Consider the following 25,775-nt stretch of genomic DNA (forward strand, 5'->3'; position numbering starts at 1 on the left):
GGCGGCGGGCAGCGTGCTCCCACGCCAGGCATCTTTATTTGGTCTGCTGTCCAACACAAGGATGGCAACTGCAGAAGATGGAACCGCTTTAAAGTGCTTCACACGCACGGCCCGGGTCCAGGAAAGCCTACCGACCTTTCCTAACTCCTGGACTACAGGGAGAACCATTTGAAAAACTCAGAGATCCTCCACACAGAGCAGACGTGAGGTGCCACGTGACGCACACGCGCTGCACACTAGAGGCTGGGAACGCAAGCGGAGACGATCTCTGCTTCCAGGTTCATACTGGATGCCAAGTTCTGCTGAGCTGGAATCTGCCCTTCTTTGCCTCTGGACAGAGCACAAAGGAGAATACTAACCTCTGCAAACATAATCTGATGAAATTTAAAAACGTTTCCACCACCTGTCTGATTTTAATGGTTTCTAAAAAATATTCAAAAAGATGGGTGACTTTTGCCCAAGAAGCACAAATCTTAGGTTTCAAAGTCTATTATGGTTCATGGTACCCTCTGTCCCCCGCAGAACTCACCTGAACTCTGGTGGGTACTGTTTTATGAGCCAGTCCACATCGAAGCAGTAGTTAAACTAGACAGGGAAGAGAAAAGTAACTAAGACACCAGTCATTCAGCCAAGCAGTTCACAAAAAGAACCGTTAGTTATTACATGGAAAGAGAGTCTAAAATAGTGATGGACGACATAAATTATTTATAACCCTGGGCAGTCATGCTGCAATACTCACACACTTAAAATTGAACTTGAAGAAAAACATGGTTAAAGGAACCGAATAAATGGAGCTAAATGCACAAGAAGATAGGTTCTAAGGGAATTATCACTGCACACCTTGGCAGCAACTGTACTTGTCAATGGTGCATTACTGCTAACAACTCTGAGGTTAATTTGAATAAACAGGTTTGTACATGTATCTCCCTTTCCCCAGGTGATTATAAAGACAGACACCCAAGCACACAAGATAAAAGTTCCCAGGACTTGCAGAAAGGAGCACTTACTTTCAGCCTAACTCACTAGACAGATCTGTGCACAGGTATCTGCGGCTGACAGTCCCGAGGCTGACAACTATAACCTGAACACAAGCTCTGGGCTGGTCTGCCCCGGGGTGCTCCCCCTTACGCTGGGGTAACCTTGGATGCGGGAACTCAAGCTGCCTGAGACAGCACCCTATCTTCCATCTGGAAACCAGGGCTCTGAAGATCACACCCACTCGTGAAAGGCAGAGGAAGCCTGCCTTTCTCCAGGGACATGGCCCTTTTTCCTATCTGCCTGCAAGCCTGGAGCATTCACGTGCTCTATCAGCACAAAGGGAGCAGTGCAGCCAGGCAAAACGAACATGCCCCTGTACCCCCACACCCACTCCCTCCCTTCTGGCAGGTGCAGGGAGTGCCATATGTTTCTAAGATCTACACACACTTTCCCAGGGGGTTGCACCGAGTCCCGTGAGTCTTCAGGCTGGAATGTCCACGGTGCCTCCTAGGTCCGCCTTTGTGGCCTGATCAAGAGTCAACTGTTCTACGGACAGTGGCATCCGTGTTCTATGTTGACGGCCATGATCCCATGACTGGCATGTGGTGTTGGCCTCCAGTTCTTGCCATCTTAAGGACACCGTGCCCACATCTCAAGGACTCTGCTAGGGCACAGGTTCCACCGCTCAGTGTTCTCTTGAGAAGTTATTTAGTTGTCTCCTTTCACCCAAAGGAAAAAGAGCTTGACCATAAACTTACCTGAGCTGAAGAAACAAGTGTTCCAAATAGAGGAGATAAAATATCTACAACAACAAAACATAAAAGTCAAATTCACACTCAGAAAAAGTCCTCTAGTCCCAGTGATCACAACTAACTTAATCAACAGTCACTGATGATCAAGATTTGGTTCAGAAAACAAACTGCAAAGTGATGGTGAAGCTAGACTTGGGGGTTTCATAAAACTCAAGAAAGAACTCCCCTGTGCTACTGAAGGGTATTGATTCTGCATTCTTCATGAGATACGGTGCAAAACCAAAATCTACTTCAGTGCTCGTCAGTTTCAGAAGCTCCTCAAGATGCATGCTCCTCTTCCTGGGTCTCTGAACTCTGACCTCCTCCAAGCACCCACCCAAGTTCCTCTCCAGGACCCCTCCTTGGGAGCCTGCAAGCTCTCACTTCCTGTGAACCCAGGGTCAGGGGCATCCATGATTCTAAATGCACGCTGCTGGTATGTTGGTCAGGTGGGTCCATCTGGAACCCATTTGGGCCTTACTTTTAGACAGAGTGGAAAGCTGGTTTCTCGTGAACTTCACCATGAAAGGAAGCGCCCATCATCACCATCTTCAATTACTACAGCTGTGTCTAGGGGACCCACTGGTACCAGGCACCACTCTTGGTGCTTGCCACATAGTAACTCTTACTCCTTCAGAACCATTCTCTGAGTTGTAGGGGACAGGATTTGCTACTCCTATTTTGTAGATGAAGAATCTCTTTAAGAAGTGCCCATGGCCATGCAGCCAGGAAAGGGCAGAATTGGAGTTTGGGCCCAGCTGTCAGATTCCAGCAACTCTGCTCCTGCGGCCTCCTGCCTCCGGGGGTTAAGAGTCAGCTCCTTTACTTATATGATTGGCAGATATCCAATGATCTAGATGCTGGGTACAAAGATTTTAAAAGACCACTGCCACTGCCAACAAAATACTCTCAGAGAAGTTCCTGCCTTACTGGGAAAGGGCACAATTAAGAGATCATTATTCCACCCTGCCCCCACCAGCACCTCGCTCCATCTTTCTATATCCTACCCATCTTTTAAGGGCTATCTGAGGTCCCCTTCCTCCACGAGCTTTTCTCAAGGCTCTACAGTTAAGGCATATATTAGAGTGGTTCGTCAAACAGCATGGACGCCACAATGCCTAGATTCAAATCCCAGCCCTACCACCAACCAGCTCTGTGACCATGGGCAGGCTAACTATTCTAAACTGTAGATCCAGCAAGGCAAAGACCTAGAATTAATGAAAAGGAAATCTCACCTCCCCACCTTCACTAACTGCTAGTCTTTAGCACTTCATTCTATACAGAGAAACTCCAGAGTTCTCTGTGGAACATGACAAACTCTAAAGCAAAACAAAAACACTGACAAGCATCTTAAAGCTCTTCAAAGAACCTTGATGGGAAATGCTTAAAGAGAAAATAACCTGCAGAATCAAACTCTCAACAAGATGCAATTAAATGTCCCAACCCTTATTCATTGTATAAAGGGATACAGAATTATGTACTTGAAATTTAGAAATATTCTTGACAGTGCCTCTTTTTCTGAATCCCCAAACTGAAATTCAGACAGGTCTTGCATTAACAATCCATACAGCAAGAGTGCCTGTGGCTCCCAGGGAGTAAAGGGAGGGAGAGCAACCCAAGACCACCTTTGATTCTCAGTGAAGTATCTATTTGTGCCTTTTTTTTTTTTTTTTTTGACAGGCAGAGTGGACAGCGAGAGACAGAAAGGTCTTCCTTTGCCGTTGGTTCACCCTCCAATGGCCACTGCAGCCAGCGCACCATGCTGATCCGAAGGCAGGAGCCAGGTGCTTCTCCTGGTCTCCCATGGGGTGCAGAGCCCAAGCACTTGGGCCATCCTCCACTGCCTTCCCGGGCCATAGCAGAGAGCTGGCCTGGAAGAGGGGCAACTGGGACAGAATCCAGCGCCCCGACAGGGGCTAGAACCTGATATGCCGGCGCTGCAAGGCAGAGGATTAGCCTGTTGAGCCACGGCGCTGGCCGTGCCTTTGCTTCTTCACCAGGAACCCAAGCCAGCTTCCAAGCAACAGTTCTGTAACGTGCCTGGGCATTAATCCTGGGAGGGGTTGTTAGAATACAGACTGCAAGGCCTGCACCCCAGGGTGGGAGTCAACGAGCATGGGGGAGCCCAGGAATTTGCATTTTTAATAAGTTCCAGGTGATGCTGATGCTGCCGGTTCAGGGACCACAGAGGATAAACAAAGGCTGTGAGGTTTGTCACCTCATCAACACTGTCACCGATCAGGCTTAATCTTGGACTTCAGCAATTCTAAGTATGGTGCTAAGTGTTACAGTGGTTTGAGTGACAGGGTCTGCAGAAACACCCTCTGTACATCCGACCCAGGCAAGGTTTGCTGTCCCACTCCCACTAACGTACTTGCTTGTTTAAAGCACTTCTTTTCCTCTGAGAACATCTAAACCTTTGAGCAGGGTTCTTGAGGCACACTCTGGGCTGCCTTCCTCATCTGACCCCAGCGACCTCTCAAGGGCAACCCGAGGGCTCTCTGATGCACAGCTTCCTCTTACCCTTGATGTGGAGGGCTCCGGAGTTGTACCTGGGCTTGATTCCCGAGACTCTAGTGAGGTAAAAGCGGAAGGGGTTCCCTCGATCCAACATATCCCAAAGGTCCTGGCCTTCCAACGACGCCTCATGCTTGTCTTCCACCTCCTCTTTGAGTCTGTGGCTGGCAGGAGCGCTGTGATTTCCACTCGTTTGGGCAGTGCCGTCTCTGGGAGAAGAGACGTCTGGCTCCTCGCAGCCCACGGCTTCCTTGGCCTGCTTTGGCTGGGACTCTGGGGAGACCTCATCGTCACTGCTGGAGAGACACCAGCCCAGGTCTCCCTGGGAACCACTTTTTTGCTTTTTGGGAGGTGAAGCCGAATCTGTGTTGCTGAATCTCACAGGGGACGCCTGTCTCCTGTGTGCAGCTTTGCGAGCCTCAGAACAGGTGTACCTTGGCTCACTTGCTGTGCCTTGCCCGGCGTGGGGAAGGGCAGAAGTGGATGGCTTGTCCAGTTTCGGCTTTTCGTCCTCACTCTCATCACTACTGGATATTGTCCACTTCCCGTAATTACCTTCCTGAGACATTATACTTCTGGAAATGAAAGAAACAGCATCAGGTCCTGTTCACTGGGCCACTGGCAAAATCACTTCTCAAATTCTCCGTCAGACGCGCTTCTGAGTTTATCAGAAGCTGGGGCACATGACCAACGTCAGCTGTTTTGTGGTTGGTCATCAGCACATTACCAGATCTGCCATAAATATCTGCCAAACAACAAAAGTCCTGCCCTCTTTCCCTTCTTCTCCCTCTGCCTTTCAATCTAGACCTTGCTCTCTGACACCCTTGGGTGGGGGCTGCAGCCAAACTCCAAAACCAAAGGTTACTCCCAACCCTGAAGCTTCCAACAGGTGACTAGGATTAAGGCCAAGTTAAAAAGTAACTCTAAGGATGCTCAAATTCTTAAGGTCACACTGGAATTTCCAAATCTATCCTCCACCCAAGCACAGTCACCACAGGACTTAAGTAGGTATATCTGACTGCCCGCCCCCCCCCCCAAGCCATATTTTACAAGGCTTAAAGTCCTCAAGAAGGATGCCATCTGTACGGTATTTAAGAATTATCTTACTGTCCATGTCATCAACCAAACTGTTAAAACCTGCAGAGGAAGAGCATATATGGAACATTTACTTTCTAAACCACAGTATAATTCCAGCTTTCTTGTTCTCAATGAAAACACATGAAGGCCGGCGCCGTGGCTTAACAGGCTAATCCTCATCCTTGCGGCACCGGCACACCGGGTTCTAGTCCTGGTTGGGGCACCGAATTCTATCCCGGTTGCCCCTCTTCCAGGCCAGCTCTCTGCTATGGCCCGGGAAGGCAGTGGAGGATGGCCCAAGTGCTTGGGCCCTGCACCCGCATGGGAGACCAGGAGAAGCACCTGGCTCCTGCCTTCGGATCAGCGCGATGCGCCGGCTACAGCGGCCATTGGAGGGTGAACCAACGGCAAAAAGGAAGATCTGTCTCTCTCTCTCACTATCCACTCTGCCTGTCAAAAAAAAAGAAAAAAAAAAAAAAGAAAAAAAAAAAAGAAAGAAAACACATGAAACGAGTATTTCCAGTTTTACTTACAAAATGTCAATTCAGTGGAAAAGGGGTATCTAAGTAGATTTTCCAGATAAAGAACAGTTTATTAATGTAACATTTTTAAGTACAAGACTCAGAAAAAACTTATAGAACTCAAAGAGTTTATGCTCAGATTGATGGAATCAATTGAAATTTTTGCTGTTTTAAAGAGGCCGAACAGGATGCACTGAGTAGGGTAAACCACGGCACTCTTTCAATAGGACCCACATTCCTTAAAAAATAAAATAGGGGCCAGCACTGTGGCACAGGTTAATCCTCTACCTGCGGCGCTGGCATCCCATATGGGAACCAGTTCTAGTCTCGGCTGCTCTTTTTCCAGTCCAGCTCTCTGCTGTGACCTGGGAAAGCAGTAGAAGATGGCCCAAGTCCTTGGGCCCCTGCACCATGTGGGAGACCCAGAAGAAGCTCCTAACTCCTGGCTTTGGATTGGCGCAGCTCCGGCAGTTGCAGCAATTTGGGGAATGAACCAGTGGACGGAGGACCTGTCTCTGCCTCTCACTGTCTGAAACTCTACCTCTCAAATAAATAATAATTAAAAAAATAACCCAAGGTTCTATTAAAAAAAACAAACAAACAAAAACCACAGCCTTTGGCGCAGTGGTTAAGATGCTGTGTGGGGCACCTGCATCCCATGAGTCCCAGATCCACTTCCCATTCAAGCTTCCTACTGACATGTGCCTTGAGAAGTAGTTGGTCCCTAGAGACGGAATTCTGGACTTCTGCCTTCAGCCTGACCAAGCCCTGGCTTTTGCAGGCATTTGGGGAGTGAACCGGCAGATGGAAGATCTGTCTTTCAAATAAAACGAATTTTAAAAGGAGGCTTGATTCTACATGAAAAGATCTTAAAATGAATACACATTTGTCACAGAGCCCACAGAACTGGGTCCACTCCTGTGATGTTCAGGAAGCCAATTTTTGATGGTCACCAACAGCCAGCTCTGGGTCAGGCTGAAGCCAGGAGCCAGGAACTCCATGCTGGTTTCCCATGTGTGTGGCAGGGGCCCAAGTACTTGGTCATCTTCTGCCGCCTTTGCAGGTGCATCAGCAGGGAATGGAATTGCAAGTGGAGCACTTCAATACACTGGCATTGCAACTGGTGGCCTAACCCGCTGAGCCACAATGTGGCCCCCTTAAACACCCAACACTCCACAATTACTCGCTTACCTGAGTTTTCCAATGAACTACAAGTCCGACAAGGTTTCCTCTGTGAATGACACATCTCACGGTGCTTTCACGCAGAGTGCAGAGACTCGTTCACGGCTGACGTCCAAAGTCATGCTCTCCGTAAGCAGTAAGAATCCGACAGCAAAGGTGGGCTCACCCTGAATCTGGGCACTCGATCAGGACAGCGGTGTTCTCACGCTGGAGGGGACGAGGCCTTGACGTTAATGAACGAATACTATGAAAGCACCCTTCTCAGCCCACCCAATGTCCCGTCATCAAGGAGAAAGCTGCAGTGTGGAAGAAACGCTCCGAGTCTCGCTTCTGAGTGAGCAGCAGCTTTTGGGCTGTTACGTAAGCACGACGACGTTTGTTACCGTCAGGGGAAGGTGTCCTCACTCAACTGCATTTACGATAGCAAGCGAACACTGACTTTTATTTAAGAGACTGTTCTGTTCGTGTAAGACAGAAGATTCAAATAAAAAGAACAATAAATACAACAGACGTTGGGGAGGCAGGTGAGTGAAACGTGGCGTGTGCCACACTGGAAGGATGAAAATCTGGAGAAATTCTGCCGCCAGATGCTAACTCAGAACCTTCCTAGCACTTGGGTCAGGACTTCCTAAAGTCTGGTGGGCAAGGCACCGTGCCCAGAGCTGCTAGCCTGCGCTCTCCCCAGCACTGCACGCGCAGCTGAGGCTTGTCCTTTTATACCTCCAGCTGCTCCCTCTCGAACTGGCAGACCCTCAGGAGGGCCCGGGAGCCAGGCTGCTCAGTGAGGCTCTGTGTGGCCAGCCGTGGGCCCAGACCATGTGTACCTGGGCAGGTTCAAGAACTGCTGGCCTTCAGTGTGCTTATCTGTAAAATGGGTATCACGCATACCACCCATCTACTCAACACACTCTTCCTTATGAGCTACTCAGTACCAAGCACTGGGAACGAGGAGTTAACAACATAGTTTCCTCTAGAACAGGTGAATTTCAGGATGGAAGAGGCTGATCAGCATAACAATTAGGCTTCAGGGGTGAGACGGAAAAGCAGGGACACCCTTACTCTGGCGCATTCCGAGGGGGTCGCATTCCGAGGGGGTCGGAGCCTCCAGGGACGCCAAGGAAGCAGCAGGATGGGGGGCGACTCAGGCAGACGCCAGGGGGTGGCACACGGCTCCTAACTGCAAGAGCGGGGGCAGCCGGAAGGTCTGCTAATAAAGACCCTGGAGCTGGGGGGTGGGCTCCTGGCACAGCGGGTAAGCTGCCGGGGGCTCCACCGGCCCACAGGAGTCACCGAGTCGCCGCAGCCTCCCGCCCATGCGCACCCCGAGGCAGCAGGTGGCGGCCCCAGCGCCGGAGTCCCGGCCACCCACGTGCAAGACCCAGGTCGGGTTCTGGGCTCCCCCGGGCTCAGCCCAGGCTGCTGGGGACGTCTGGGCGGCGAACCAGAACGGGCATCTCCGTTTCTCTCAAATTCATAAAATAACTCGAAAGTGCTGTGTTTCCATCGCTCTTTTATTTATACCCCACACATTACCTGTTCTCGAGAGACTAACACCACCAAGCTGGAGACTCACCGCAGACGACACCGGCGTCCGAGAACATTCTAGCAGCACGGGGGGCCCCCGCAGGCGCTGCGGGCGGCCCAGGGCACCCGTCCCGCACACCGCCCGGCCCGTGACGGCCCCGCGCCCGCCCAGACGCGGGGAGCCCGGGCTCGGCTCGCGCCGTCACCGCCCGGCCCCGCCGAGCGCGGAGCCGGGGGAGGAAGCCGCGGGGAGGCCCCTCGCGGCCCGCCAGCGCCCCGCCCCCGGCGAATCCCCGGCGGCCCTGCCCCGCCCCGGGCTCAGGCCGGACCTCGACGCTCCCGCAGCCGGCGGCCACGTACCTGAGGCGCCCGGTCCGCCGCCGCCGCCGTCGCCGCCCCCGCGCGCCGCCCACCGTGCGCCTGCGCGCGGTTCAAACCCCGGGCCGCGGCGCGCGCCTCTCGGCCTGGCCCCTTCCCGTCCCGGGCGGGCCGCCCCTGGGTCCTAAAGGCCGTGGTGTTCAGCGAGAGGCGGGGCGGGGGAAGGGGATGCTCGCGGTCCGTCCCGCCGGCGCCTGCAGAAGGGAGCGAGCGAGAACGCGCGGGGAGGGGAGCGCGCTCACCTTGGCGCAGACCGTAGCCCCTGCTGCAGAAGGAGCGCCGCGCTCTGCTTCGGGGCGCGTGTCTGTTCTTTTGGGACCTTAAGGATTTGCCAGAGGACTAGAGCAGCCTGAGATGAACTATGCATCTCCTAGGGAACCCCTAGAGATTGACACCGATGGCTTCCCCGGTCACGCCCTTTCCGTGTTTCCTGTGATGTTAGGCACAGGTGCCGTCGATCAAAACCAGCCAAAGTTTATTGATTGCAAGCTGGGGAGAGCGCATGAGAAAGCGTAGTGAACCTGGGAACTGCACACGGATGCGTCGCCAGCCCCGCGGCGCGCAAGGAGTTAAGTGGGACGGGGAAGGGGGCGGAGTCAGGCGCTGGGGGCGGGCCCTGGAGCCTCCCCGCCCCAGCTGGTCCTAGGAAACGTTGTTAAACAAAGCTTCTGACCAATAGCGCTGCAGAGTCGACGCCCGTGGCTCGCGGGCCGTCCAATGGGAGCAGACGTGGAGTCGCACGCCGAAGCCGCGCTTCCGGAACCGCGGTGGGCGTGGCTGCAGCCGCGGCCCGGCCTCTGTGGGAGGGGGTTCTGGTTCTGGTTCGAACGGTTCTGGCTCCGACTCGTCGGTGACTGGGCTATGTTTGCCTCAGGGGCCCGGGTCCGGCCGCGGGCCTGGGAAGCCAGCCCCGCGGAACACAGGAAGTGGGTGGAAGTAGGTGTCCGGAGGGCGACTTCAGCTTGGCCCGGGGCACGGACGGGTACTTCGCGCTGGTGGTGTAGACCCCCGGGCGGCCCCTCGGAGGGGCCGGGGGTCGAGGTCGAGCCCACCCCCGCCAGCCCTGGCTCCCGGTCCGGTTCTCGGGCCACTTCTGGGTCCCCTCGCCTGTTTCCCCGCGCCTGGCCTGGAACCGGGTCTCCGCTGCGCTCACAGCCTCCTTCGCTCCTCCGCCCTAATCGCAGAACTGAATTTTGAGTAGAATTTATCCCACAGGTTTAAAGCCATTAATTTGCATTAGTGTACGGGTTCACTCGTTTCCATTTTTTTTTTTTTTTAGCCCATCATTAATATGTTTTGAGAACTAAATTAGGATGATGGAACGCGCATGTACTTCTGGGCCGAATTTCGGACTTTTAAGGTCCAGATTGCCCGTCACTGCTAATAAAAAGTAAGAGAACAAACAGGTTCTGTCTCGTTAACTGCCGGTGTTTGGTGCTCCGCAGGTGTTCAAAGCTTGCGACGAGGATAACAAAGGCTACCTGAGCAGAGAGGACTTTAAAGTTGCTGTCGTGATGCTGTTTGGTTACAAGCCCTCCAAGGTAGGGCCCGGGCAGACACGGCGGACGGGAGTGGGTGCCGAGGGCCAGCAGACGCGGCCTGGTGAGCCACGCCCGGGCTGTCCCCAGTGCCGGCCTCAGCGGGGAATTGGGACGCACTCCCCCTGTCCCACCTGCCGGCCGCGGGTGAGGATGGAGACTGTGAGATGCTGGCAGGTGTCAGGGAAGCTGGGGATGGATCTTCACGCACACTCTCTCTTCTCTGGTTTAATTTTCCCCTTTTTAAAAATTATAGGCCGATGCTGCAGCTCACTTGGCTAATCCTCTACCTGCGGCGCCGGCACCTCGGGTTCTAGTCCCGGTCGGGGCACCAGATTCTGTCCCGGTTGCCCCTCTTCCAGGCCAGCTCTCTGCTGTGGCTAGGGAGTGCAGTGGAGGATGGCCCAAGTGCTTGGGCCCTGCACCCCATGGGAGACCAGGAGAAGCACCTGGCTCTTGCCTTCGGATCAGCGCAGTGGCCATTGGGGGGGGGGGGTGTGAACCAACAGAAGGAAGACCTTTCTCACTGTCTCTGTCTCTCTCTCACTGTCTACTCTGCATGTCAAAAAAAATTATAAATAATATATTCATATAATAAAAAAGCCCCCTCCCTTCCTACTAGAGGTCCCACTTCTCCAGGGTTCCCATTTACAGTCTCCTGTGTGTCGTTCCAAAATTTCCTGCCCATGACCCGCATATATGCATGGCGTTCTATTGGAAACATGGAGGGCGCGTACTCTGCCGACTTTATTTTGGCTTCTCATCTAGTAGATCAGCCTGCTAGAACACATCGCTACTCTGTTTGAAAAAATGGCTTCCTAGCACTCAGCCAGTTGGCTGGCTTCTGTTACCTGGGTTGTTTCTGTTATTTTTCATTCCTACAAGCTCCTGCAGTGAGCGTCCTTTTATATCTGAAGACAAATGCAAAAGTGTTCATGTTCTGTCTCTCTGGGATGTACATTTTCAGAGAGGTGATTCCGGGTCATGCGATGTGTGCCTTTGACTTGGATCTTACCCTGCAGAGAAGAGGCCCGTTCACCAGGCTGGAGAGGCAAGCTGGGGCCCAATGAGCCTCCTGCTTCAGGAGCACAGAGTTCCTGCTCACCCCTGTCTGGGTGCTGTCCTGCTGGCCCCATACATCCATTCTGGAAGTGAATGCCCTCTTGTTAAGATGCCGAACTGGAATTAATCAAGGTCAAGATCCTGTCCAGATTCAGGAACTCTGACTGCAACCGTCAGGCGAAGGGAGGGCTCAGTAATGCAGTAATACACTGTGCACACACTTCACGGCAGGTAGCAGGTCTTTCTTTTTATACTGAGTTGAAGTATTGTTTTTTTTCTTTTTTAAAAATTTTTTTATTTGACAGAGTTAGAGACAGAGAGAAAGGTCTTCCTTCCCTTGGTTCACCCCCTAAATGGCCACTATGGCCGGCACTACGCCAATCCGAAGCCAGGAGCCAGGTGCTTCCTCCTGGTCTCCCATGCAGGTGCAGGGCCCAAGCACTTGGGCCATCCTCCACTGCACTCCCAGGCCACAGCAGAGAGCTGGACTGGAAGAGGAGCAGCTGGGACTAGAACCCAGCACCCATACGGGATGCCAGCGCCGCAGGCAGAGGATTAACCAAGTGAGCCACGATGCTGGCCCGTTTTCTTTTTTAAAAAGCAAATGAAATATTTGCTGGTGGCAGGACGCTAAACAGTAATGTACTAATAGAGTAAATCACCTAACGGTCATTTGTACAGTGAACTTTTAATAAATAAGTGGCTCTTGCTATATACCTTCTATGAAATTCTTACTAAAGATTATTTATTTGAAAGGCAGTATCAGCATGACAGAGAGAGAGAGAGAGCGATCTTCCATCTGCCGATTCACTCCTCAGGGGCCTACAGTAGTCAGGGCTGGGCCGGTGGAAGCCAGGAACCAGGAACTCCATCTGGGTCTCCCTTGTGAGTGGCAGGAACCCGTGCACCGGGGCATCTAGTGTAAACATTAGCAGGAAGCTGGATCTGAAGCAGAGGAGGTGGGACTTAAACCAGGCACTGCAATATGGGATGTGGGTGTCCCAAGCAGAGGTTAATCTGTACCACAGTTCTCATTCCCTTAAGTGAAATTTAATAGATTTTTATTTTTATGCTAGATTGAGGTTTAGGGTTTAATTTTTGAATATTGCTTTTGAATAAATGGAATGTTTACAGGTCAAGAAATGAGATAAAACTGCTGTCATTGAAAATGTTTATTCTTTGCAAATGTTACTTGAAGCAACCATACCACAACAGTAGAATGTTATTTCACAAAAAAGAACTTAGATAGTAAATGACTTACACTCACGCAGTTGTTCACACAGTGACATTTGTGTCTTCATATTAATAAAAGGAGTAGTGGCTAGTTGCTGGAGATTTAAAGATGACCTGAACGTAGTCCTTCGAAGCCGTTCAGTTTGGTGAGGGAGACCTAGAAAACTGCGATTTAGGAGCAAGGCGAAGGGGATTGAGAAGGCCCTAATCCGGCGGTAACTGTGAGAGAGGCGTGGGTGTCGCTGAGCCTGGAGAAGCTGGGCCACCCTGACAGGAAGCGTCTGAGAACGGGGATGAGTCTTGTCCTGCTGACTGATGGGATTTCGTGTCAGTAAGACACGGAGTGACCACCAGGACTGAAGCCACGGGGGTGCCACCATGTGAGAGGAAGTTCAGAGGAGCAGGTTCAGGGGAGGTCAGCTCAGACCGGGGCAGTCCAGCTGCATCCGCGTGTTCAGAACTGGGCAGAGTACTGAGCTGACAGTGGTAGAAATCTCGGCTTTACTGCCTCTCAGGAATTTGGAATTGGGTGGAGAGGTGAGGGCTGGAGGTAGATTTGGGACACCTCAGTTTGTAGGTGGGAGCTCAAGACTTGAGACCAGAGGGTACCACTCAAGGGAGTGTGGAGTCTGAAGAGCAGGGCTCTAGGGACAGAACCCTAGACCCCTGTGTTAGGGAAACCAACACACCAGCGTGCTTGGGACTTCACCAAGAAGATGGAGTGGGGCCCATTTGGGAGGGACTTGAGGGACCAAGAACGTGCAGGGAGTTGAAATCTGTAGAGAGTTCAAGACTGAAGATGGAGAAGTTAGGTCAGAACCTGTAATGCAGGGTCTGCTTCCCTGATATAACAATATGGGGAAATGCTTGGGTTGTAATGTTTAGGAACGTGAGTCCCCAAACTGTATATATAGTGTGTCCTCAAATACATTTTAAAACGCTTCCAGGGAATGCGCTTAGCCTACTCGTTAAGACATCCGTGTCCCACGCTGGAGTACTTGGGTTTGATTCCTGGCTCCTGCTTCCTGCTTCCAGCTTCCTGCTAACGTAGACCTTGGGAAGCAGCGCTGAGACTGAAGTAACTGGGTTCCCGGTCCCCACCGGGAGGCTTGGATTGAGTTCCCACCTCTTGGCTTCAGCCTCTGCCCAGCCTCAGCCAGCCATTGCGGACGACTGCAGGAGTGAGCCGCTGGGCCGGAGTGAGCTCTTGGCACATGCGCTCTTGCTCTCTCTCTCCCTGCCTCTCAAATAATAAAAATTTTTAAAATACATGGGAAATCAAAGCTATACTAGACCAAAATATTAATAGTAGTTTTTACTGTGTGGTTTTTAAATTTTCTTTACAGTTTTTTTTATATTTTCTACTTATTTTTAGATTTTTGTTTGTTTGTTTGTTTTGTTTATTTGAGAAGTAGAGTTACAGACAGTGAGAGGGAGAGAGAGAGAGAAAGGTCTTCCATCTCCTGGTTCACTCCCCCAAATGGCTGCAATGGCTGGAGCTGAGCCGATGCAAAGCCTGGAACCAGGAGTTTCCTCCAGGTCTCCCATGCGAGTGCAGGGGCCAAAGCATTTGGACCATTTTCCACTGCTTTCCCAGGCCACAGCAGAGAGCCGGATCAGAAGAGGAGCAGCCGGGACTAGAACCTGGGTGCTGGTGCTACAGGTGGAAGATTAGCATACTGTGCCACAGTGCCAGCCCCTATTTTCCACTTTCTAAAATATCAGTTGTGTTACTTTTATAATCAGGAAAGCAATCAAAAAATTAAAGCTATAGAGCTCATTGTAACAATTACTTGTATTTGTCCAAAGCAAACGTTTACCTTTTTGATTAAGTTACGTATTGGACGCCCAAATTGATTTTCTGGGTTTAACCTGTCTTGGCCAATGAAATAAAGTTTTGGAACATTAGAGTCTGTAGCAGATTAGTATCTGGTATCTTACAGATGTTACTGTAAAACTTAAATGATGATTATAGCTATTGAATGAAATATAACAAGATTGTTTTCTCATAAAATACACCCCTCCCCCTACTCCAGAAATTTAGAATTTATACTGTAAAAATTACATGTCCTATGATTCTCTCCTCTTTTCTAGATAGAAGCGGATTCTGTGATGTCTTCCATAAGCCCAGGCACTTCTGGTAATGTGAAACTTAATGTTCATTTTTAGTATCCTTATTTAGACTTTCACAAGACTAAAATTAAGAACAAACATAGAGACCATAAAGCATTAAGTTGAAGTCCATCTTTGTTTTGTTTCTCATTATTTAAAAGAAAGGTTTTGGTTCTTTTAATTTTATTTCTTTCTTTCTAAATATGGTATGTTTATTATGGGAAATGTTTAAGCTGTTGAAAAGACACAAAGAAAAAGTGTGACTTATGATTCCAGCATCCCAGGATGCCTCTGGGTTTTCTGTCTAGAGTAGCTGGGCCGTGAAGTGGCATTTACTGAAATGGGAAGGCTGGGATGGGGGAAGAATAGGTAAGTTGGAGAAGTGTCAAGTCCACTCTGTCGGAGCAGTCAGGCTGTAAGATGTGGAATTCAGAACTCCCTGGGAGTTGTCGCATGCATGTGGTTGTTGAAGCCATGGGAGAGGATGAGACCATGGGAGACATAGTGGACTGAGAACCCTAGGACCTGTGCTCATCAGGAGTCAGGTAGAGGATGAGGAAATGACACAGGAGACCCGGAGAAAACCAAGGAAAACCAAGAGTGGGAGGTGGAAAGTGAAGAGAAACAGGGATTTCAGTGGAGAGAGTGTGGTCAGCACCATCCAGTGTTGCAGGAAAATCAGGTAGCATAGGAACTGAGTGCGTCCGTTGGAGTTGGCGACCTGGAGGTGTTTGGCGACTTTAACAAGAGGAGTTTTAGTACGTCGCGTGGGCAGAGGCCGGCTAGAGTGAGTTGAAGATAAATAGTGATAAAGTGTGGCAGTGTGAGTAGACAGGTCTTTTATTAACTCCAGAGTGGCATGGATCAAGGTTGTTTTGTTTTTTTTTTTCTTTAAAGAATGTGAGAGCATATTTCAAAGCTTAGCCAAAATGACCTAGTGAAGGGGAAAAGAGAGGGAGAGGGAGCGGGAGAGATGAATGTTGTATGGGGGATAGGATCCAGAGCATGCTGGATTGGCTTTAAAAATGACCTCTTCTGGGGCCAGTATTGTGGTGTAGTGGGTTTGGCTACTGCCTGCAATGCTGGCATCCCATATGGGTGCTGGCTTGTGTCCTGGCTGCTCCACTTACAATCCAGCTCCCTATTAATGGCCTGGGAAAGCAGCTGAAGATGGCCCAAGTGCTTGGGCTGCTGCACCCACATGGGAGATTTGCAAAAAGCTCCTGGCTTCAGGTTTCAGTACGACCCAGTCCTGGCTGTTGCGGCCATTTGGGGAGTGAACCAGTGGATAGAAGACCTCTCTCCCTCTCTCTGCCTCTGCCTCTTTGTAACTCTGCCTCTCAAAAAAATAAATCTTAAAAAAAAAAAAAAAGGTAGGTAGGATCTGACTGTGTTGCTTAAAAGAAACATACTCTAAATATAAAATCACAATAGTTTTTAAATGGATGGAAAAATATATATTAAAAGTGGATTTCAAAATTTTTTGCACCCAAGTATACTTGCCTTTTAATTCTATTTCTGTAAACTTTTTTCAAGTAAGCTCATACTTCATTGATGCTGATCAAAAGAAATCTAGATTTGAGTCTATTAATATCCAATGAAGCAAACTTCAGAAAAAGGATATTACTAGGAATAAGGAGTATCATTTAAAAATGCTGAAGGTGTGGATTTGTCAGGATTAAACAGTTCTAAACATTTATACCCCTAATAGTGAAAATTCAAAATACATGAAGACAGAAACTGATAAAAGCTATAAAGGAGACTAGGTAAATCCACAGTGATGATAGGAGGTTGCAGAATCACATCAGCAGCAGTGCTTGCTAACGGACATTAGTTCTGTAAGGATCTTGAGGACGTAAATAACACTTTCAACAACTTAGCATAATTGTCATCCACAGAACACCCAGCAGCACCGTACATATTCTTTTCACGTCCATATGGTGTATTTAATAAGATTGAACATATGTTCTGGACCATTAAACAAGTGTCAGTACACTTAAAGTACAAACCATGTTCCTTGTGAAGGAATTAGAAAGTAATAGCAAGGGCTGGCGCTGTGGCATAGTAGGCTAAGCCTCCACCTGCAGCACTGCCATCCCATATAGGCACCAGTTCGTGTCTCCGCTGCTCCTCTTCCTATCCAGCACTCTGCTTGTGGCCTGGGAAAGTAGTAGAAAATGGCCCAAGTGCTTGGGCCTCTGCACCAGCATGGGAGGCCCAAAGGAGACTCCTGTCTCCTGACTTTGGATCAGCCCAGCTCTGGACGTTGTGGCCATTTGGGGAGTGGACCAGTGGATGGAAGACCTTTTTCTTTGTATCTCCCTCTCTTTGTAACTCCTCCTCTCAAATAAATAAATAAATCTTAAAAAGTAATAGCAAAAGATGTCTGGAAAAGCCCAAAATATTTGGAAACAAAAGCACACTTAATGGGTTAAAGAAAAAAATCTAAATGGGAAAATTAAAATATCTGGAGTTAGATAAAAATGAAAATATAACATTTTAGATTTAGATTTTATGGGATACATTGAAAGTAGTACTTGGGAGGTAATGGTGATGAATTCCTACATTAGAAAAGATGGAGTCTTAAACTGATGGCTTTAGCTTTCACTTTTCGTTACAAAAGGAAGAGCAGATGAGGCCCAAAGTAAGTGGAGGAGAAGCAATAACAAAGTTTGGAATGGAAATCAATGAAATTGAAAAGAGAAACACTAAAATATGGATAGTCAAAAGCTGAGTTTGTTGTTTTTTTTTGTTTTTTGTTTTTAGTTTTTTTTTTTTTTTTGACAGGCAGCATGGACAGTGAGAGAGAGAGAGAGAAAGGTCTTCCTTTGCCGTTGGTTCACCCTCCAATGGCCGCCGTGGCTGGTGCGCTGCAGCCGGCGCACCGTGCTGATCCAAAGGCAGGAGCCAGGTGCTCCTGGTCTCCCATGGGGTGCAGGGCCCAAGCACTTGGGCCATCCTCCACTGCACTCCCGGGCCACAGCAGAGAGCTGGCCTGGAAGAGGGGCAACCGGGACAGAATCCGGTGCCCCGACTGGGACTAGAACCCGGTGTGCTGGCGTTGCAAGGTGGAGGATAGCCTATTGAGCCACGGCACCGGCCAAAAGCTGAGTTTTTGATATGTTCCAGTCAGCTTTTGGGCACTACAGTGAGATTCATGAAACAACCTACTTAGGGAGAAAAAAGAGGTTTATTTAGCTCATGGTTTTGGAGTTTTAAGCCTAATATAGGGTGGCAGCACTGTTGTGGCCTTTGGTAAGGGTAGTGGATGGCCACCACAGAGCATGTGGGAAGGAAGGGCCATATGGAGAGCCAGGAAGCAGAAAGAGAGGCGGATCTAATTCAGCTTCTGTAACCAACTCTCCTGAAAGCACCTTCCAAAGACATGGCCCCAGTGGTCTAAGGACTGCCCACGGGCCCACCTCATAAACTTAAGCTTCTGCCTTCTTAGTCATGTTAACTTATGACATGGAGGTTTAAAAGGCCTGTATGAGTTGGGAGCCAAATAATGTTCAAACTGTAGCAGGGTGCAATCATAGAATTGAGAGACTGTCTCTACACTGAGCAGGAAAAAAAAAAAAAGAGAAAAGGCATAGATTACTAATATTAGGAATGTGAGAGGTGATATTTGTAACTTATGAATTCTACAGTTACTTAAAGGATGGTAGGAATATATTATGAACAGATTTATGCCAACAATTTAATAAATAAACTGACCAGCTTCCTTGAAAGATGCGTACTACCAGAGCTCACTCAGGAAGAAACAGATAACCTGAATAGTCCTATCTCAAATATCTCAAAGAAGTTGTTTAGTTAAAAGGCCTTCTCCCAAAGAAAACTGTAGGTCCAGATGACTTTGCTGGTGAATTCTACCACATATTAGAAGAAATAGGCCGGCGCCGTGGCTTAACAGGCTAATCCTCCGCCTTGCGGCGCCGGCACACAGGGTTCTAGTCCCGGTCGGGGTGCCGGATTCTATCCCGGTTGCCCCTCTTCCAGGCCAGCTCTCTGCTATGGCCCGGGAAGGCAGTGGAGGATGGCCCAAGTGCTTGGGCCCTGCACCCGCATGGGAGACCAGGAGAAGCTCCTGGCTCCTGGCTTCAGATCAGCGAGATGCGCTGGCTGCAGCGGCCATTGGAGGGTGAACCAACGGCAAAAGGAAGACCTTTCTCTCTGTCTCTCTCACTATCCACTCTGCCTGTCAAAAAAAAAAAAAAATTTAGTTATATACCTATTTAAGTCTTAATTGCATTTTTCTCATGGTCTCTGATATTTGAACCTATAAAGAGTTCTGTTTCTGGCAGGAGGACTTCCCACACTCTCTGCTTTAAGTTTCTCAGCTCTGAGAGTCTCCTGATAGTCATTGAGTTATTCTGTCTGGATGAAGGTCTTCCCCTATTCGTTGTTTCTCTGTTACATGACTTTTCTGACATACCGAGTGTGACTTTTGAGGAAGGCACCTTAGTGTTCATTATTATTTTGTTCCTCTTGTATGTTCTTTAATTTTGAGTTAAGGATTTGGCTTCATAACGAAGGTTTCTTAAGCAGTTTTCTGACGTACAGAGAGGTAGAAGTTCTGGAAGAACGACTCCCTGAATTCTCTACATCTGTAATGAGGGGTTCGATGTAAAGATTGACTTCCACAGGTCTTTAATCTGCAGTCAGTACACTGAGAGGCTTCCTTTCCATCTGTGCCCTTTACATTTAAGAAGATACAACTGCATAGAAAGCCTTTGCCCCGTGTGTCGCACTCATCCTCTCCTGTGTGAGTCCTGGCAGGTTTTCCCGCCTTCAGCACGCTCTGGACTTCCTGTGTGTGAGTGCGCTGATAACAGTGTAAGTAAGGATGGATTCACGGTAAAAGGACCCTCTTGGGGTGCCAATGATACTTTCCTCGTCCGTATTTTCTTCCTGAAGTTTGACTCGTGGTTGAAGATATCTTATGTTCAGAAAACATACAGAATCTCTCCTCCCGTGTGGGTTCTCGTGCAGGATTATTTCTCATGTTTGCCGCAGTCATGGAGTTTCCTCCTGATCTGAGTTGTGTGTAGACAAGGACGCGTCTGTGTTCACCTCACTCACGTGGTTTCTTTTGTGTGCGGCAAACATTGCCTTGTTGGGGAACAGTTCCTCCAACGCACTATGGGACTGTTTGATGCTGACAGTAGCCTTCCCTGTGACCAAGGGCTTTCCAACTTTGATGACTGGTCCAGTGTGCGTTTCCTTGCATGCAGTATCCCCGAGTGACTCTTACAGCCACTTCTCAATCAGGTCGTTAGGATGCTTCCTCTCTCAGCAGTTCTTTCCAAGAATGAATGTTTTAAAGCTACTTCAAAGGGTTATGAAGAAATTAGTCATCTTGGAAATTCAGGGAAGCTATCAGAGAAAGGATTCGTTTGGAGGAGTGAGATCAAAATGTAGGTGCTTAGTGCCTTGTTCCAAAATTGCCATGAAGGGGTCCTACTCAGGCTACAAGCTTCCAGTCTTTTTCTTCCTTACGGTTTTGATTTCAACATCAAATTAGCTTTCTTAAAGCAGGATTAAAGGAACAAGCTTATAACCAAGACACTAATTATTCAGCCAGCTTTAATTCACAGTCTCTTGAATGGGGAGGCTCAAGACCATGAAGAGAATGTAAAATATCCATTTGAACAGGAAGTCACTGTAACTCTGCTGCTAACACGAATTTCTTTTTTTTTTTTTTTTTTTTTTTTGACAGGTAGAGTTAGACAGTGAGAGAGAGAGAGAGAAAGGTCTTCCTTTGCCGTTGGTTCACCCCTAAATGTCTGCTACGTCCTGCGCGCTGCGCCGATCTGAAGCCAGGAGCCAGGTGCTTATCCTGGTCTCCCATGCGGGTGCAGGGCCCAAGCACTTGGGCCATCCTCCACTGCCTTCCCTGGCCACAGCAGAGAGCTGGGCTGGAAGAGGAGCAACTGGGACAGAATCTGGCTCCCTAACTGGGACTAGAACCTGGTGTGCTGGCGCTGCAGGCAGAGGATTAGCCAAGTGAGCCATGGCGCCGGCCACTAACACGAATTTCTTATGTTAGAGCTATTCAACACTGAACCAACTTCAGAGCGTCTAGTCCACTCTCTCCCTGTGAATGACCTCAGTCCTATTTTCATAGTACTTCCCCTGAATAAAGAGGGTTCGTACACAGATTAAATGTTTTTCCAAATATATTATCTCTCCTCTTAATGTTTGATCTTGAAGAAGTGAAGTGTTGGTTTGACTTCCTGGGAACTCTTTATGCAGGTCACCAACTTTCCAGTGTTGTTCTGGTAGCTGTGACTTGGGGACTCTCCTTCTGCTTCCCGAGGCTCTTCTTACTTCAAGGCAAGGTCATGCCAGGTCTCGAGCAAGCCACTGCGTGGAGTTCCCTGTGTAGGGCCCAGTTGCTGCCCAACATCCTGGGTGAGATCCAGGGTCATGTCCTGCATTGACCTGGCTCAGCTGCCCTTAGGGAAGGCCAAAGTCCTGAAGATGTGCCCACTTTGCTTTTGGTTTGGGACAATTTCTAAACCTGGAAGACCAGGGCCTGCTTCCCCAGAGTCTAGTCCTCTTTGGATGGGTCATTTCTGTAGGGGTCCCTTGTGAAAATTAATAAGAATGAGAAGTTAGGCTAAAAACTACTGGAAATAAGAGTAGAATGTCAGAAAGAAAAGTTCTTGCTGGGAGAATTTCAGGGCAGCTGGCTTGAGTGGCTGAAAGGTGCTAACGACATCTTTTATTGCTTGTAACCCCACAAGCAAGCTAATGCAAGCAAAAACTGTTTAGGCAGCCAGAAACAAGGACGTTTATTAGTGAGAGAAAAAAAGAATCAAGCCACTTATTTAAGGAAGCAGCAGATCACCAGCGAGGTTATTTCCAGTTTACAGTATTGGTGCCTCTTCCCTACTGGGGAGTATGTGTGTATATATATATATATATATATATATATATATATATATATTTTACAATTCATGTACTCATTCTTTCTCATACATTTCATGACTTCACCAAGTATACAAACTGAAAGACGTATGCCTATAAAAGACTAGAAAGTGGTTCTCTGCCCCCTTTTTACCATGAGGAAACCAGGATCCAGAAAAGAATAATAAAATAATGTGTAAGAAATTATAATAGATACCTGGTGTTTGCGTGATTCTTTATGAAGTAACCTTTACGTGTGATACAGCATTTAAAAATTATTGTTGTAGTTACTTACTGTGGTTGTCATTTTCTAAACAGTTACCTGCTATCTGAACACTATGCATTGATTATTATATTCGCTACAACTCTTACTGGCTGCTAATTGCTACAGATGAGACTCAGGATGGGCAGCATTCGATGCCACTGTCTGTGTGTTATCACCCCACATCCACATAAAACGCACCGAGGGAAAAGCCAGAACAGGGTCCCTCTGTCTTTTGTTTTCACTGAATGATTAGACTGAGCATTTTTCCCCCTCTGTTTCCTTATATTATTGCCCTCTTGAAATAATGAACATATTTTCCTTTCCTACTTGAAAAAGCTTTCTAGGAACTGACTTGTAATCTTCGACTTTGAATGATGGAAAAATCAAAGAGATTGATTCATCCGAACAGTAATTGTGCACTGTCGGACTCAGTCATGCCATACAGAATAAGTTCAATTGAAAAATAATTTCTGATTAGGCTAATGACCAGTTGGTTCATAAGCTTTTATCTGTTATTGTCTTGTCTGACATGCTTTAAACCAGACCATTGACTATTCAACATTCTACTTTTCTGAATTTAAATTCCCATTTTTCTTAGTCTCTGAGGTTCTGTTGTAAAACACTTGCTGCTATTGTATGTCTTTTGTTGTCTTTAACTCCTGCCTACAGAACAAAGGCCAGGGTGTAGCAGGGGTGAAGGTTTTGTTTGACTTCAGATTTCAGTTGCTGTCTTAGTTCCTTTCCATAATTAGGAAACTGCATATGCATTAAGATTACCTTGTCTATAATTATAACTATAGGACTGTTTTGTGGCAGACAATCACCCATATCTGCCACATTTCTGCCACACATTTCTGGAAGAAAATATCAGATATCACAGATATCACCCATACATACCTATAATTATTTTCCCATTTAGAAAATGGTGAATATGTTTCTATGGGTTGAAAATGCCTAAAATGAGGATGAAGTAGCCTTTTGAATGGTGTAATGCAAGGAATGAATTAGGAGACACAGACACTGTGCATATCTTAAAATGCATATCTTATGTGCCAGGGAAAATGAGAGAAGTATTGTCACTTCTCTTAGGCCGGATGTTACACAAATATATACCACATAGCCAAGAAGACCCTGAAGAGTTCAAAGGAAGGTGGCACTTCCTCTTTGTACACAGATACCGATGGTCCTGAAGCTGAGTGTTGAAGAATGGGCGGCTTTGAAAAGGTGGCAAATGAATACAGAGCTGACACCAGCGGCATGCGATCTCCAGCTCCCATGGCTCTCATGTGCTCTGCTGGGCCAGCATGGGTGCAGAACTTGGTACAGATTCAGAAGTAGCCCACACACTTCCCTCCCACATTGGATATCGTGTAGACTTGTTTGTAACAAGACAGAGGGGCTTCATTGCTGGCCTGTCCACAGGTGGTGGAGAGTGTGGCAGGTTTAGCACCGTCTAAAAGGGCTCTTCCTGCATACCACCTGTAGGGGGAGGGTGGTTTCTCATAGACCCTCTACTCAAGGGCTCCACCCTCTGCCTGAGCTCTTCCTCCTGGACCAGACCCTATCCCACTTATTACAGTACTCCCTGCTTCTCCCCTCTCAGGTTTGCAGACCCAGATCCATCAGCCTTCATGCTATTATTACAGAGGCTGTCCATCAACAGAATCCACTCTCCTTGGAGTATTTTTACCTCCTGCACCAGCAGAGTGTAGCACAGAACCTGACATTGAATTGGGTTCAGCCAAACATGCTGGCCCGATGGGGGTGGAGAGTTGGGAAGGGAAGGGTAAGGACCAGTCTGCCTAGAAGGAAAGATGCAGCTTTCCGTTCCAGAATGCAATGCGGTACCAGGAATTTGTGCTGTTAACACCAAAGAACCTTTGAAGCTTTAGGAGCAGGAGATGTGGATGATAGAAAAAAAAAAAAAAAAAAAAAAGGCAGCGATTCCTGTCCGTGTTTGATATTCGTCAGGTTTTATTGTCTCAGCTTCCTCTGTTCTACTGCAACTTGGTTTTACTCATTCTCCTCCCAGTGATGTAGTAAAAGTTGATTTCTTCCATTCAGGCAGATTGTTTTCTCTTTATTCCCCACTCTTCTGCAGGAAGCTGGAAGAAAATATCAGTCCTTTGAGTTTGCTTACCCCTCTTGCTGTGACTACTGGTCACCTTCGGTGATGGCACCTTTACCTCTGTCTTTGCAGTCTTTTTATGCAGACACGTTGTATCAGAAGTCACAGTCTGAATTTCATTTCTCACATGAGAGAAGGCTTACGTTACACCTTTTACAAGGCTACTTCACCCTCATTTTAGGCATTTTCAATCCATGGAAAAACGGCACAATGAACTTGAACCCTCAGTTTTCTAGTAAATCTAGCACCAGGCTTCTTGCCCAAATAACTTGACGTTTTTATTGTTTTCTCCTTCACCCTCCCCAGGTTTATTGCAGTTTCTAATTTGAGCTCACGGTGATAGCCAGACACCAGACTGCTTCATTTTCAAGGGGATTTCTCTGTGTGCACTGACCCTGAAGCTTAGAACTGTGAACCACAAAAAAAATATATACATAATGGAACTTTCAAGGAAGAAAACTATATAGCCTTATTGGACTTTTTGAATATATCCACCCCTGTGGAGAAAGATGATTACTCTCCTGGGAAAAATGTCTTAAAAACAAAAAAGGAAAGAAAGATAGTATGACTTATCTGCATCACATGTATTATGTGGTTTAGGAGGTAAAAATACACATAGCCGTTCCCTACAGAACTTGAGAGGGGCTCACTCTGCTAAGGGAAGTGTATACAATCGAAGGGGCTCTTTTTCATTTGTGCAGCCCTGAAATCAGGAAGGATTTGTACAGATCGTTGGTGCTAGTGGTCTTTATGCCCTAATCCTCAGTCCTGCGTCCTGAGGGGAGACACTTAGAAAAGGTTTATTTGTTTCAAAGGCAGAGTCACTGTGAGAAGGAAAGAGCTCGAGATCTTCCATTCACTGGTTCTCTCTCCAGATGGCCACAGGAGCCAGGGTGGGGCCAGGCTTTAGCTATTTGCTTGGAATCCCATCTGGGTCTGAGTGAGTGGCAGAGGCCCAGGTACTTGGGCCAGCTTCCTCTGCTTTCTCAGACACACTAGTAAGGGGCTAGATTAGAAGGGGAGCAGCCAGGTCTTGAACCAGTGTTCCAATATGAGATGCTGACACCAAAAGTGGCAGCTTAACCCAGTGTGCCGCAACGCTGGCCCCAGGTTTTCCTGTTTATAAAGAAGAACTTTTTCTAGTGAGAGAGAGGGAGAGAGGGCGAGAGAGGGAGAGAGATCTGCAAACTGTTGCTGGTGTCCAACTACACAGGTGATTTTTGAACTCTTATAGACATCTTTTTTTTTTTTTTTGGACAGGCAGAGTGGACAGTGAGAGAGAGAGAGAGACAAAGGTCTTCCTTTTGCCTTTTGCCGTTGGTTCACCCTCCAATGGCCACCGTGGCCGGAGCGCTGTGGCAAGCGCACTGCGCTGATCCGAAGCCAGGAGCCAGGTGCTTATCCTGGTCTCCCATGCGGGTGCAGGGCCCAAGCACTTGGGCCATCCTCCACTGCCTTCTCTGGCCACAGCAGAGAGCTGGCCTGGAAGAGGGGCAACCGGGACAGAATCCGGCGCCCCTACCGGGACTAGAACCTGGTGTGCTGGCGCCGCAGGCG

At 48.3% G+C, this 25,775-nt stretch overlaps 3 protein-coding genes across 11 annotated transcripts in view; 2 read left to right on the forward strand and 1 right to left on the reverse strand.

Annotated features, from left to right (window-relative positions):
* Nucleotides 1–8,995, reverse strand: part of TDP1 (tyrosyl-DNA phosphodiesterase 1) — an 88,741-nt gene extending 79,746 nt beyond the window's left edge. Inside the window, exons 1-5 of one of the 4 annotated variants that reach the window (XM_062181212.1) lie at nucleotides 8,951–8,995; nucleotides 7,076–7,273; nucleotides 4,293–4,861; nucleotides 1,737–1,780; nucleotides 530–585 (exon numbers count right to left, since the gene is read on the reverse strand). In XM_062181212.1, the coding sequence (XP_062037196.1) occupies nucleotides 530–585; nucleotides 1,737–1,780; nucleotides 4,293–4,854 (662 nt within the window). In that variant the 5' untranslated portion in view covers nucleotides 4,855–4,861; nucleotides 7,076–7,273; nucleotides 8,951–8,995. Of the gene's footprint in view, nucleotides 1–529; nucleotides 586–1,736; nucleotides 1,781–4,292; nucleotides 4,862–5,455; nucleotides 5,497–5,859; nucleotides 5,887–7,075; nucleotides 7,274–8,599; nucleotides 8,720–8,950 lie in introns of those variants that run through there. The other 3 variants (XM_062181213.1, XM_062181214.1, XM_062181215.1) reach the window with 3 other exon arrangements.
* Nucleotides 8,380–9,096, forward strand: LOC133751186 (basic proline-rich protein-like). Its single transcript, XM_062181031.1, has one exon. The coding sequence runs from the start codon at nucleotides 8,380–8,382 to the stop codon at nucleotides 9,094–9,096; it is 717 nt and encodes a 238-aa protein (XP_062037015.1).
* Nucleotides 9,097–9,746: 650 nt separating this feature from the next.
* EFCAB11 (EF-hand calcium binding domain 11) overlaps nucleotides 9,747–25,775 on the forward strand; it is a 252,207-nt gene continuing 236,178 nt past the window's right edge. For all 6 annotated transcript variants that reach the window (XM_062181231.1, XM_062181237.1, XM_062181232.1 and 3 more), the window contains exons 1-3: nucleotides 9,747–9,904; nucleotides 10,414–10,509; nucleotides 14,896–14,941. In XM_062181231.1, the coding sequence (XP_062037215.1) occupies nucleotides 9,830–9,904; nucleotides 10,414–10,509; nucleotides 14,896–14,941 (217 nt within the window). In that variant the 5' untranslated portion in view covers nucleotides 9,747–9,829. The remainder of the gene's footprint in view (nucleotides 9,905–10,413; nucleotides 10,510–14,895; nucleotides 14,942–25,775) is intronic.

This window comes from Lepus europaeus, chromosome 22 (assembly GCF_033115175.1).
Source record: "Lepus europaeus isolate LE1 chromosome 22, mLepTim1.pri, whole genome shotgun sequence".
Taxonomy (NCBI): domain Eukaryota; kingdom Metazoa; phylum Chordata; class Mammalia; order Lagomorpha; family Leporidae; genus Lepus; species Lepus europaeus.